The sequence below is a fragment of the Polistes dominula genome, unplaced genomic scaffold, assembly GCF_049000335.1.
Source record: "Polistes dominula isolate Pdom_NZ unplaced genomic scaffold, Pdom_raw_medaka contig_32, whole genome shotgun sequence".
Classification (NCBI taxonomy): Eukaryota; Metazoa; Arthropoda; class Insecta; order Hymenoptera; family Vespidae; genus Polistes; species Polistes dominula.
In genome coordinates this window covers 2,537,864-2,550,459 of record NW_028300880.1, presented here as the reverse complement: position 1 = coordinate 2,550,459, position 12,596 = coordinate 2,537,864, and the positions used below count along the sequence as shown (strand labels likewise).

Below are 12,596 nucleotides of genomic sequence, written 5' to 3'. Positions count from 1 at the left end.
GAATGTTAAAATATTTCAATTTATTTTACGACGTATTATTTTTCTTCTTTCTTTTTTTTCTTCTTCTTTTGTTTTTATAAATACGTACGTTTTTTAAAAGTGTTTTTTTAAATTATAAGAAAATGCGATCTGAAAGTATATAACTCTATTCGATAATGTTTTTAATTACATTTTATGGGTGGCAATGGACAGCTAATAATAATAATAATAATAATATTAATAATAATAATAATTAATTAATAATTAATAATGATTACAATTTCTCTTAGTTGGCTTCATGATATATTACTATGCTCTTATTATCAATATTTATTGGAACACACACCACAGTATGTAAGGAGCATTTCTGAATTGCAGTATCTCTCTTTTTCTTTCTTTCTCATTCTCTTTTTCTTTTCCTTTTCTCACTTTCTTTCTTTTTTTTTCTTTTATTATTTTTTTTTTTTTTTTGTTATCGAAATCATTCCATTGATATTCGATCAATGTTCAATTGTGCCTTACAACGGAGCCTCCGTAATGTGATAAAGTTTATAAATAAAAAATACAGGTGTATATTCTTTCCTTTTTTTGTTTTTTGTTTTTTTTTTCCATATCTATAGCCAAGTTAGATGAAAAATAAATATTTGCTCATAATTTGTGATTACTGGTCAACCATGTGAGCCCTTCGTAAAGCCCATCTCCGGTTGTAGCGCATGATGGTTGAACGTACCAATTTCTATCCCGTATCCTAGTTAACCCCAACTTTTCTTGAATCTCATGGGGTTTCATCGCTAAATGTAAAATCATATTTTTTTTTAAAGGAAATTCTCTATGAGTTTCATTCATTCATTCATTCATGCTCATACATATTCTTATGAATATGAAGTATGATGAAAGATTATTATTTATAATGAAGCGTTGATTGTTTTTATTTTTACAGGATAAATTAACTTACCATCAGGAAGATCTTGTTTATTAGCAAAAATTAAAATAATAGCATCACGCATTTCTCTATCATTAATAATCCGATGAAGTTCTTGACGTGCTTCGTCAATCCTATCCCTGTCAGCACAATCTACTACAAAAATAAGACCTTGCGTTCCTGTGTAATAATGACGCCATAAGGGACGTATTTTATCCTGTCCACCTACGTCCTAAAAAATAAAACAAACCCACAATAATGAATATTAAACTTAGATGTTTAACACATTAATATTATTATTAGCTAAAAGTATTTTGAACTTTGACTTACCCAGACATTAAATTTAACATTTTTATAGGTAACAGTTTCTACATTAAATCCTACAGTCGGTATAGTTGTCACGGACTGTCCTAATTTAAGTTTATACAATATTGCTGATCATCAATAATTAAGGAAATTAAAGGACATCATTGTTGAATCAAGAAAGGTATCAATTAGATAATGTATTAAATGAAATTATAAAGGATACTAGTTTTTCCTGCAGCATCCAATCCCAACATGAGAATTCGCATCTCCTTGTTGCCAAAAATTTTGGACAACAACTTTCCCATCTTACCAGCTGCTTTCTAGGCACCTGCCACCTGGATTCCATATACTGTATAATATTAGAAAATACAAGACTTATCTTTCATTCATACAACAATATACAAGTAACAATAATCACATCATTATAATATCCTAATTTCATGAACTATTTTACAATATCATAATAATGAAAAAATATATATATATATATTTGATGAAATGCAATTAAATGTTGCTAACAATTCAATAATTTATGTTGTATTATTTCAGAAAAGAAGGGAATTTAAATACACACTAATACCTAACCTATAAAAACTCATAACGTTCGAGGTAAAAAGAAAAAGGGTTGGAAAATAAAAATCCTACACCTCGAAGGTGTGTGTATCTATAAAAATAAAAGATAATCAATAATAGAATGATGAATGAAATGTTAGTTTTTTTTTCATTTTTCTTTTTTATTACTTAAGAGTAAGAAATGAGGATGTAATTAAAAGTAAAAAGGAAACGTTAGGAATAAATTGATAAAATAAAAAAAGTTAAATACTGAAAGAACTACCTACAATGTGTGGGATGTAAAATTGTATGATAAAACGGATAGCAATGTCCTGATGATTATAATAATTAAATAACCCCTTTACCATATTAGTAATATAACAATAATGATGTTAATAATAAATGAATTTTAAATTGAAATGAGTATAATGAAAAGAATAGCATAACGAATAAAATAGGATAAAGTATTTTATCTTCACCCACGCATTTTTTTACATGACAATCGATGACGAATTTGATTAAAGTATGTTGCAGTAGAAATTCTATCTTTTTCCTTAACTTTGTTGGTTATAATTTTTGTGTTCGTTCTTTCTTTCGTTTTTTTTTTTTTTTTAAAGAATCAATTAACACGTTAGAGTCAATTTGTGAACTATGCACACATTATATATATATATATATATGTTCATACATACATCATACATGCATACATACACGTAAGATATGTAATGAATGTTATATTTTCCTAGTGAATGAAATAGTAATAACTTACCGTAAAACATTTACAAAGATCGATTGTTTTATCGGCACATTGGTACATCACAACACGACACTGCACATAACTTTGTTATTAGAGTCTTTATTATAGTGCAGTAACATTACCAAAAACGTTATTTAGGCACTAAGAACATGATGATGCTACCCGCAAGTTCCAAGCAACACACGCGTGCAACTTGAAAGAATACGCAACTTCAGCTTCTAATACTAAATGCATATATATGCGTGTGTGTACGTATGTGTTATATATATGTATGTATTACTTATACATATACACTATATATTATATATTTATATGTATATGTTTTGTATATATATATATATATATACTAATTTTATATACAATTCTAGGAACCATGTGCAACTTATACTAATATAATTATTTTAATTGCATATTTAAATTCTTTTTTTTTCTTTTTATTTTTTTTCAATCTTTTCATTCATTTGTAATTTATTCTTAATTATTTTATATGTACTTAGTTGAGTGTGTATTTGCTTGTAATAATTGAAAGTTTCTTTGAGAAATGAAAATGGGCGTGGAACGGAACGACTTAACGAATAATTGATTAACTATGTGTGCGTTACGGTTAAATTTATTCTTTTTGAAAATTCTTTTGAGATGTCTGTTTGTTTGTTTGTTTTTTTTTTTAAAAGATAGGTTTTTTCTTTTTATATTATTATTTTTATTTTCTCTTAGGGAATTTTTATTCGTTTGATAATGGGATTTTTTTTTTCGTTTGATTATTAGGTATTTTCATTGAGAAATATTGTTTAGAACGTTTCATTCAGTTTTGGTTATTACTGATGGTAAAATCGCATGGGAAAATTCTTCTAGCGACATCTGATTTATATTTCTAAAAATAATATGTACTATTTCTTTGGTTAAGTTTATTTTATAGTTTTTATTAAGTCTATACAAAGTTAATTTAACATTTAAGATAAATTTTTGGTGTAATAACATTAAACATTTATTTAAATACTTTCAAATAATTGAGATAAATAAATAACGGTAAATATTAATGTGTAAATACCGTTACAAAATATTAACCGTTATGTGTAAACAAGAAAATGATTTCGAAATATTTTGAGTTCAGAAAACAATCGCGTAATAAGCGATAACAAAATTTGCATTGTAAGATATTAACGAAGTTGAAGAATTTGCAAATATAACTTAAGCATTTTTAACATTTTTATAGAGAGAATTTGATACCACAATTGATAGATAACATTATTTTAACTCATAAATTATTCTCGATAAAAAAAAAAGAACAATATCTTGTTAGCAATTTTGTTGTCAGAGAAATTTAAAGAAAGTTTCAAAAAAGTAAGATATATAATTAATCGTTAAATTATAAACAATATGTCGTTTTATTTTAATTATACATTTATATAATAATCATCAATTATATTTATTATTTTTTTTTTTGCAAGTTAGTCATCAAATAAAATTGAGTTGCATAATCGCAGTTTGAAATTTTGCCGCTAGTGCTGCTAGTTTGAATTTCATCTACGCGAGGCGCTTCAGTCGTACACGCTTTGAAAGGTAAGGAACAATCTTAATTGGTGCATATGCGCATGCGAATTACATATACATAACATACATGACATGTATATAATACATATTGTATTAGTATGTAACGATGTCCTGATAGAATGTGAGGTTTGATTAATCGATTGTATGTTTTTCGTAATATTTATGTATGAATATATATATATTTTTAAAATAAACTTTGTGGTAACGTCGTTCTATTATTTTACAGGTTTCTTCAAGGATAAAGGTCGCATTCCTGCATTTAAATTCCCCCAGCCTTTCACCTTTCACTTTGATCGTTTATCCTTTTCTTTTTTTTCGGCACAGGTAAGACGCCATATTTAAAACTGTAGAAAATTCAAATATTTAACTAATAATAATAATAATAATAAAATGATGATAGAAAATAATACATAGCGTATAAATGTTAATTTATTTTTGTCTGTTTATTTTTTTGGTTTCATCAATGAAAAAGAATATAATAATATAAAAAAAAGAGATCATGAGAAAAAGGTGACTTTTGGAAATGTCAACACTTAACGATTCTCAATGTGGTGGTAAATGTGAAAGAACATTATAAGAAGATATGCTGAGAAGAAAAAGAAGAATTATATACGTGCCCGGATGGTTGGAGGGGCGGACAGACATCGATAAGAGAAATCGAATCAAGTTTATTGCTACGTGGAATTGTGAAAGTAAAGGTGTTGCGTTTATGTCGAGTTAGGTTAGGTTTTAATGGACAAGTTTTCTGTTCTTGCTTGCTCTTCCTGTTGTTGCATACCTGTTGCTCTCGCACATTCGTTTCGTTTACTTTATCGACAACCCATACATACACACACATACGCGTGCGCGTGTTCTCTTTATATTTCCTGTTAAAAAAGTTTTATTATCAATCGTTTGATAAAAAAAATTATAACAGATAATACTTAAGAGATAACGGTATTCCATTGTACAGAAAACATTCCTTAGTGTCAAACTAAAATTATCTCTTTGAACGATCATGGAGAATTTGAAAAGTCAACTCGTGGAACATGGTCAGGAACATCTGTTACGATATTGGAATGAATTGTCGAAGGAAGAACAAGACACATTGGAGAGAGATATTTCTGATTTAAATTTAATTGAATTAACATCTTATTTCGACAAAGCTACTGCATCCTTAAATGCAGTTAATAATAAATTAGATGATAAAATTAAACCAATACCGGATAGTAAGATTGTATTTGCTAAAGCATGTACCAATGAAGAAATACAAAATTATCGTTCCTTGGGATTGAAAGAAGTCGCAGATGGAAGGGTTGCAGTTTTGTTGTTAGCTGGTGGACAAGGTACTCGTTTGGGTGTCACTTATCCTAAAGGTATGTTCGAAGTTGGATTGCCGTCCAACAAAACTTTGTTTCAATTACAAGCTGAAAGAATACGCAGATTGGAAACTTTGGCAGAAGAATATTGTGGGAAAAAAGGAGAAATATTATGGTAGATATTATTTCATTGAATTTAATTATTTTATTATGATACGTGTGTATTATTTAAATAATTGTTAAATCAGGTATATTATGACCAGCGAAGCTACACACGATTCTACTCTCAATTATCTCAAAGAAAATCATTATTTTGGTTTAAAAGAAAATAACGTAAAGGCCTTTAAACAAGGTATGATACCTTGTTTCACTTTAGATGGAAAAATAATCTTAGATGAGAAATATAAGATTTCAAGAGCTCCTGATGGTAATGGTGGATTGTACAAAGCGTTGAAATTCGAAGGTATTTTAGACGACATGGTAAAACGCAATATTCGTAGTGTTCACGTACATTCCGTAGATAATATCTTAGTAAAAGTCGCAGATCCTATTTTTGTGGGATATTGTTTATCAGTTAAGACGGATTGTGGTGTTAAAGTTATAGAAAAATCTTCACCGTCTGAACCAGTAGGAGTTGTTTGTAAGGTACTTAAAAATAAGGAAAATTTGTTAACATTTTTTATATATTTTTTTTTTTTAGTAACATTTAAATCATTTTCCGTTTCAGATCGAGGATCATTATCAAGTCGTTGAATACAGCGAAATATCTAAAGAAACTGCAGAATTAAGAAGAGACGATGGTAGACTGGTCTTCAATGCTGCCAATATTTGTAATCATTACTTTACTGTAGATTTCTTATTGAAACTTGGTGATAAGCACGAGTCATCTGTTGATTTGCATGGTGCCAAGAAGAAGATTCCATACATCGACGAAAATGGAAAAAGATGCACACCAACGAGTCCTAACGGTATTAAAATAGAAAAGTTTGTTTTCGATGTATTTAAATTTGCTAAAAATTTTGCCGCTTGGCAAGGTGTTCGTGAAGAAGAATTTAGTCCTCTTAAGAATTCAGATTCGGCTAAACAAGATTGTCCATCGACTGCTCGTCACGATTTACTTCAGCTTCATAAAATGTGGTTGTTGAACGCAGGAGCTGAGAAAATTATTGGTGACGTTGAAGTTTCACCTTTGATTTCATACGCAGGAGAAAATTTACAAAATATTGCCCAAGGTCAATCATTTGATGGACCATTCGTTGTCGAATAATTTTAATCGAATTTGTTTTTTTTTTTTTTTTTTTTTAACAGATCGCATTGAATAAGATTGGTTTTTTTGTTTGTTTTTATTTATAAGTATATTTGTATTTTTATCTTCAGTATTTCAATTTCTCTCTTTATTCAGAGAAATAATAGATGAATAATAGATAAATATTTATAATAATTTTGCAAATGAAAATTCAATCTTATAGTACAACATATTATTATTGGACGTAATTGAATCTTAATTAACGTATGACGATCGCAATATAAAGTTAAGTGGATTATTGCATTTTCTTTTTATCACATTAGATTATTTGATCGTTCACAATAATGCACGTTCAATGCAATGCTCTGATTTGATGTGAGATAAGAGAATTATTATTGTTTTTTTTTTTTATTGGCTTAACTATCTTAAGCAGCGTGCGAATTTTTTTCTATATAAAACGTGTACAAAAAATTGCGATCTAGTCGATTATCAAGGATCAATGAAGATAAAGTATCATAATAAAATATCAAATGGTATCCATTGAAATATATATATTGATAAAATCTTTTTAATAAATGCAACATGATTGCTTATAGAGATGCGATAATAATATATATAAATATATATATATATATATCTAATATTATTTTAATGTTAATAATAATTGTTGATAATAATAATTCTTAAAAATTTTTTTTTTTTTCTTACCAATATTGATATTATAATGAATGGTCACTGTTTTATCAATGGTACGATAATCATTTTTTATCTTACTTTACACATTGGTTACCGTATTATCGATAAAGTAGATCACTGTTATTGAATATTTGAAAATATATTAAAATAATATGCAGGACGACGACACAACACACATTAGGAATATTTTTAAACATTTTTATTATTTTTTTTTTTGTTAATTTTCATTCATCTACAATATAATTATTTATGAAATTTGCGATATATATATATAAGATGTAATTAATTAATATATCATTAATTTATAATTTGTAAAACGTTCCATGTATTCGATTAATTAACAAATGAGAAATATTCGTATTAATACTTAATTAAGTAAAAACAAACATGATTTTACAAATTTGATAATATTTAAATAAAAAAATGAAAAAATGTGATCTATATATATATATATATATATATATAAATATAAATACATATGTGGCATTAATATCATATAAGTCTAGATAAATATATTTACAGATACAATTTATTATAACATTTTGTATAATTTTTTGTTTTAAATCATCATTACAATTCACGTTATATTATGGCATAATAATATTTTTCTAATTTATGATTGTATGTCCTTGATTACTAATGATTTTTTTTTCGCCTTTTTTTTCATTTTTTTTTTTTTTAATATATATATCCTTTTTTTTGTCTTTCATTTATACTATACATATACAGTGCCTTAAATATTAATTATATGTTTATATACTGAGAGTTAAAATAGGAACTGTAAATCTTGTTGCCTGATGTACTTCGAAATGATGATGATTATTATTATTATTATGATTATTTATTTAATTATTCAAAATTATGGTTTACTTACTTATCTTTTTTTTTTCTCATTAATACAACTACTACGAGAGAAACATGAAAATATTAAACGAGATATGAAATATGATAGAAAAAAAAAGGATTTAAAGGATAATGGTGTCCTGTTTCAGGCACGATTATTTTAACCAACCAAATTAAACCAGAATAAAATGGAAAATTAAATTTATATAATAAAATGCACACACAACATTGTGTCGATGTAAGAAAGAAGACATTTACAGAAAAAAAAGCAGTGTTCATTTGTAAATGTTTTTTTTTTTTTTTTTGGTTGTTTCGATTTGTTGTAAGAGATTTATAAAAGTGTGGCTTGGTTTTTTGGACGAAGATGATTTCTCTTTTATTTATTTGTTTATTTTTTTTTTTTTTTTTTTTTTGAGAAAGGATGGGGGATTTTATTTTCGTACAAACAGGCCGCAAAAAGGCACCGAGAGCAACACGATATTATTTTTCATTTTCCCCACGAGCTCTTTATATTTAGTTTTAAATTAATAATAATTATAATTGGATATATATATAATAAACTAACGAGAGCAGAGAAGAAGAAGAAGAAGAAGAAGAAGAAGATGAAGAAGATGATACAAGAAAATATGAAGAATATTATACTTCACATGAATTACTAAATTATTTCATTCGATATTATTATTATTATTATTTAACACTAAATCTACTAATAATAATACGTATTCATAATTATATTATACATTTTACAATTAAATGTAATATTTAAAAAGTAATTGTGATTTTTTGCGATACTTCAATAGAAAAAAAAAAAAGAATTAAATTAATTTATACAGGGTAGAATTATAGCAATATTTGAAAAGAAATTGTGATTTATGATACTTCAATATAATCAAAATTAAATTAAAGAGAATAGAATTATATTAAAATTATAATTTTAAATGTCAAAAAGAAAATGAGATCAATATAATTAAAAATATATTGAAATACGTAGAATTATAATTTTAAATGTAAAAAAAAAAAAAAATGAAATATAAGAAGCTTGTAATTTTTAAACATATTCAAATATTCTAATCAAAATAATTCAAACTAATAACAATTAAACTTTAAATGTAAAAAAAAAAATGGAATATTAGAAGATTGTAATTTTTAAAAATATTCAAATCAAAATAATTCAAACTAATAACAATTAAACTTTAAATGTAAAAAAAAAAAAAATATAAGAAGCTTGTAATTTTTAAAAATTATTATAAATATAATTAAATGTAAGAAGCTTGTAATTTTTAAAAATATTCAAACATTTGAATCAAAATAATTCAAACTAATAACAATTAAATTAATTATAAATATAATTAAATATAAATATAAAAATAATTGATATTATATACAGTACAAAAAAGGAAAAAAAACAATTGTAAGAATAAAAATAATACTTATTAGAAAAATTAGAATATAAACAAACAACATATTAAAAATTACATTCAATAATAATTGTAATAATATTTAGTGTTAAATTTGAAACAAATGATTAAAAAGATATGAAACAACGATAACAATAATAATCAACAATAATAACAACAACAACAAAAACAAAAAGATGATTCGTTTCGGTTGATGGGTGATGTTCTATTCGCACCCCTTTTCTCGTGTCACGTCTAGAGCTATTGGGGGGTAAGAGTAGAGGGGCTTAAGGGTAGAGGGATGAATTAGAGGGTGAGGATGATTCGTTTTCCATCTTTCTCTTTCTCGCTTACAAGTGACTGATTCTGTCACTTTCTATATCTATATCTTTATCATCCCTCTCTCTTTCTCTCTTTATTCCTGTCTTTGGGGTGGGTGGGTAGGGGGTAGTTCTGTCTCTGTTTTTCAGGCAAGGAAATACTAACGTTCTTCTTCTCTTACAGTGAAATACGTCGACGTCGAATCGATGGAAACGTCGCGCGCATCCGTATTAAAGCTGAGCTTTTCTCTCGTCCTACTATTTCACCAACAACGATTTTCAATGCTTTTTTGTTGTTGTTGTGTATGTGTCTATCTTTCTATTTTTTTTTTTTTTTTTTTTAATTTCTTTCTTTTTTTCTCAATCATTATCTTCTATATATATATATATTATTTCTTTTTGAATATTTTATTTTGTTTGTTTCATCGTCACGTTTATTTTGTATATAAAAATGTTTTTTTTTTTTTTTTATGTGTGACTGCCTTTTTCCATTTTTTTTTAAATCTCTTTTTTTTTCTTCTCAATCATTATCTTCTGTATATATATATATATATATGTATTATTTCTTTTATTTATTTATTTGTTTATTTATTTGTATATTTTATTTTGTTTGTTTCATCATCGTCACGTTTATTGTTTCAATCATCTTTCCAATGTGATCACTTTCTTCTTCTTGGTTTTTTTTTTTTTTTTTATTGTATTTTTTATTTTCTGTTCTTCGTTTTTTGTTGTTGTTTTCATTTACAATTGTTTCTTTTCTTTTTTTATTTATTTATTTATTTCTTTTATTTAATTTTTTTTTTGTATATTTCATTTTGTTCGTTTCATCGTCACGTTTATTTTTCTAATCTTAGATTTTTTTTATTTTTTTTTTTTTTTAATTCTTTCTTCTTCTTTTTCATCTTCTATTCTAAAATCTTTTTATCTTTAATCTATCTCTCGTGAAAATGTAATTTTATTTTTTTCTCTCCCTAACGAATATCTATATATATATATATATGTTATATATATGTATATATATATGTTATACAAATATGTTATTTCAACGTTTTTACCACATTTTTTTTCCCATATCTCTTTTTAAGTCTCATTTTTCTTCATTTTTGTTTTATATGTTTTATATTTGTATTCTTTTTTTTATATTTTTTGTTCATTTGCAATACCCAGTAGCAAGTAGCAGTAACAGCAGCAGTAGCAGCAATGGCAGCAACAGCAGTGACAGCATTTATTAATTTATAAAATATTTTCATTCATTTTTATATATATATATATATATTTGCAGCTGAAAAAACTACGAAATAATACGAAAGAGAATTTTGAAGTAATTTGTTTCTTCACTATCATCGCCATTATTATTAATATTATTATTATTATTATTATTATTCTTATTCTTATTTCTGCGGTAAAACAAACAGAGAATTAAATATGCATTCTCTTTAATTTAAATTAATTTTCTCTTATAATTATTATTATAGTTATTATATATATATATATATATTATTATTATTATTAATATTTATAAGTATCTTCGGATGTATCTCGAAATTTTATTGTGGACGAATTAAAAAAATTATTTCTGCTTCCTTCTTCTTCTTCTTATTATTATTATTATAGTTATATATTACTATTATTATTATTATTATTATTATTATTATTATTATTATTATTATTATTATTATTATTATTATTATTATAGTATTATTATTATTTATAAGTACCTTCGAATGCATCTCGAAATTTTATTGTGTGGATGAATTAAAAAAATTATTTCTGCTTCCTTATTATTATTATTATTATTATTATTATTATTATTATTATTATTATTATTACTATTATTGTTATTATTATTATTTAAAAAACAAATAGATAATTGCATTCCTATAAGAATTAATTTCTAATTTTTATAACACAAAAGAGAAAGAGTGAAAGAGATTTGTTTTAAACGAACAAAACTATTTTCTTCTTGTATACATTGTTTATTTGTTCCTTTTATATATATATATTTAATTAGTTTTATTTAAATTGGGGACGATTGAGATTATTTGTTAAACTTTAACGTACAATTTAACGTAACGTATTATTCTTTTTTTCTTTCTATCTTGTGTTTTCTTATTTTTTTCTTGTTCTTTTCTTTTTTTTTTTTTTTTTTTTTTTTTTTTTTTTATTTAACACGAGAGAACACGTTATTCGATATTAGTTAATTTTAAAGGATTTTATCAAGTTCGTTTACTCTCGCATACAAGTTCGTTAATTATTAATTAATTCGAAGCCACGCGACTAAATTGCATGACCTTTTGACACGTTACAAACGAGACGTTGATAAAAAATTGATAACGAATGCTACGCGTTATCTTTCTTTCCCCCCCCCTTTCCACCCTCCCTTCCTCCCTCCCTCCCTAACTCTACCACACATTCTTCTCTTTCTTTCTCTTTTTTTTCTTTCTTTCGTTTTTGTTCCTTTAATTTTTTCTTCTTCTTCTTCTTCTTTTTAATCTACACCTTTTAATTTGTTCTTATTCAAAAGAAAGATCCATTCGAATTATTTAATCTAATCGTCCCTATTATTATGTTCTATTTATTTTCTTTTTTTTTTTTTTTTACTTTTTTACCATTTCATATATATTTTTTATTTTTTTATTAATTCGAAGGTTCTCTCTTTCTTACTCTTTATCTTTCTCTTTTTCTTTTACACACAAACATACATACATTCGTACACGTTTATTCATAAA

General features: G+C 25.2%; 2 protein-coding genes across 6 annotated transcripts; one reads left to right on the top strand and one right to left on the bottom strand.

The window, feature by feature from the left end:
• Positions 1-123: 123 nt before the first annotated feature.
• Positions 124-2,727, bottom strand: Arf51F (ADP-ribosylation factor 6). 4 transcript variants are annotated; one of them, XM_015321619.2, is made up of 5 exons: positions 2,529-2,727; positions 1,431-1,542; positions 1,232-1,335; positions 935-1,133; positions 124-770 (listed from the first exon to the last, which is right to left on the bottom strand). In XM_015321619.2, exons 2-5 carry the CDS (start codon positions 1,510-1,512, stop codon positions 628-630), a joined length of 528 nt encoding a protein of 175 aa, XP_015177105.1. In that variant the 5' UTR covers positions 1,513-1,542; positions 2,529-2,727; the 3' UTR covers positions 124-627. The 4 variants fall into 4 exon arrangements, with proteins under 4 accessions (XP_015177105.1, XP_015177103.1, XP_015177104.1 ...); XM_015321617.2 differs by having other exon boundaries at positions 1,431-1,556; positions 2,529-2,725; XM_015321618.2 differs by lacking the exon at positions 2,529-2,727 and adding an exon at positions 2,243-2,400 and having other exon boundaries at positions 1,431-1,556.
• A 1,219-nt stretch (positions 2,728-3,946) lies between these two features.
• mmy (UDP-N-acetylglucosamine pyrophosphorylase mmy) lies at positions 3,947-12,036 on the top strand. 2 transcript variants are annotated; one of them, XM_015321630.2, is made up of 5 exons: positions 3,947-4,209; positions 4,294-4,391; positions 4,540-5,540; positions 5,614-6,010; positions 6,093-12,036. In XM_015321630.2, exons 3-5 carry the CDS (start codon positions 5,065-5,067, stop codon positions 6,630-6,632), a joined length of 1,413 nt encoding a protein of 470 aa, XP_015177116.1. In that variant the 5' UTR covers positions 3,947-4,209; positions 4,294-4,391; positions 4,540-5,064; the 3' UTR covers positions 6,633-12,036. The 2 variants fall into 2 exon arrangements, with proteins under 2 accessions (XP_015177116.1, XP_089031406.1); XM_089175280.1 differs by having other exon boundaries at positions 3,947-4,391.
• Positions 12,037-12,596: the final 560 nt, after the last annotated feature.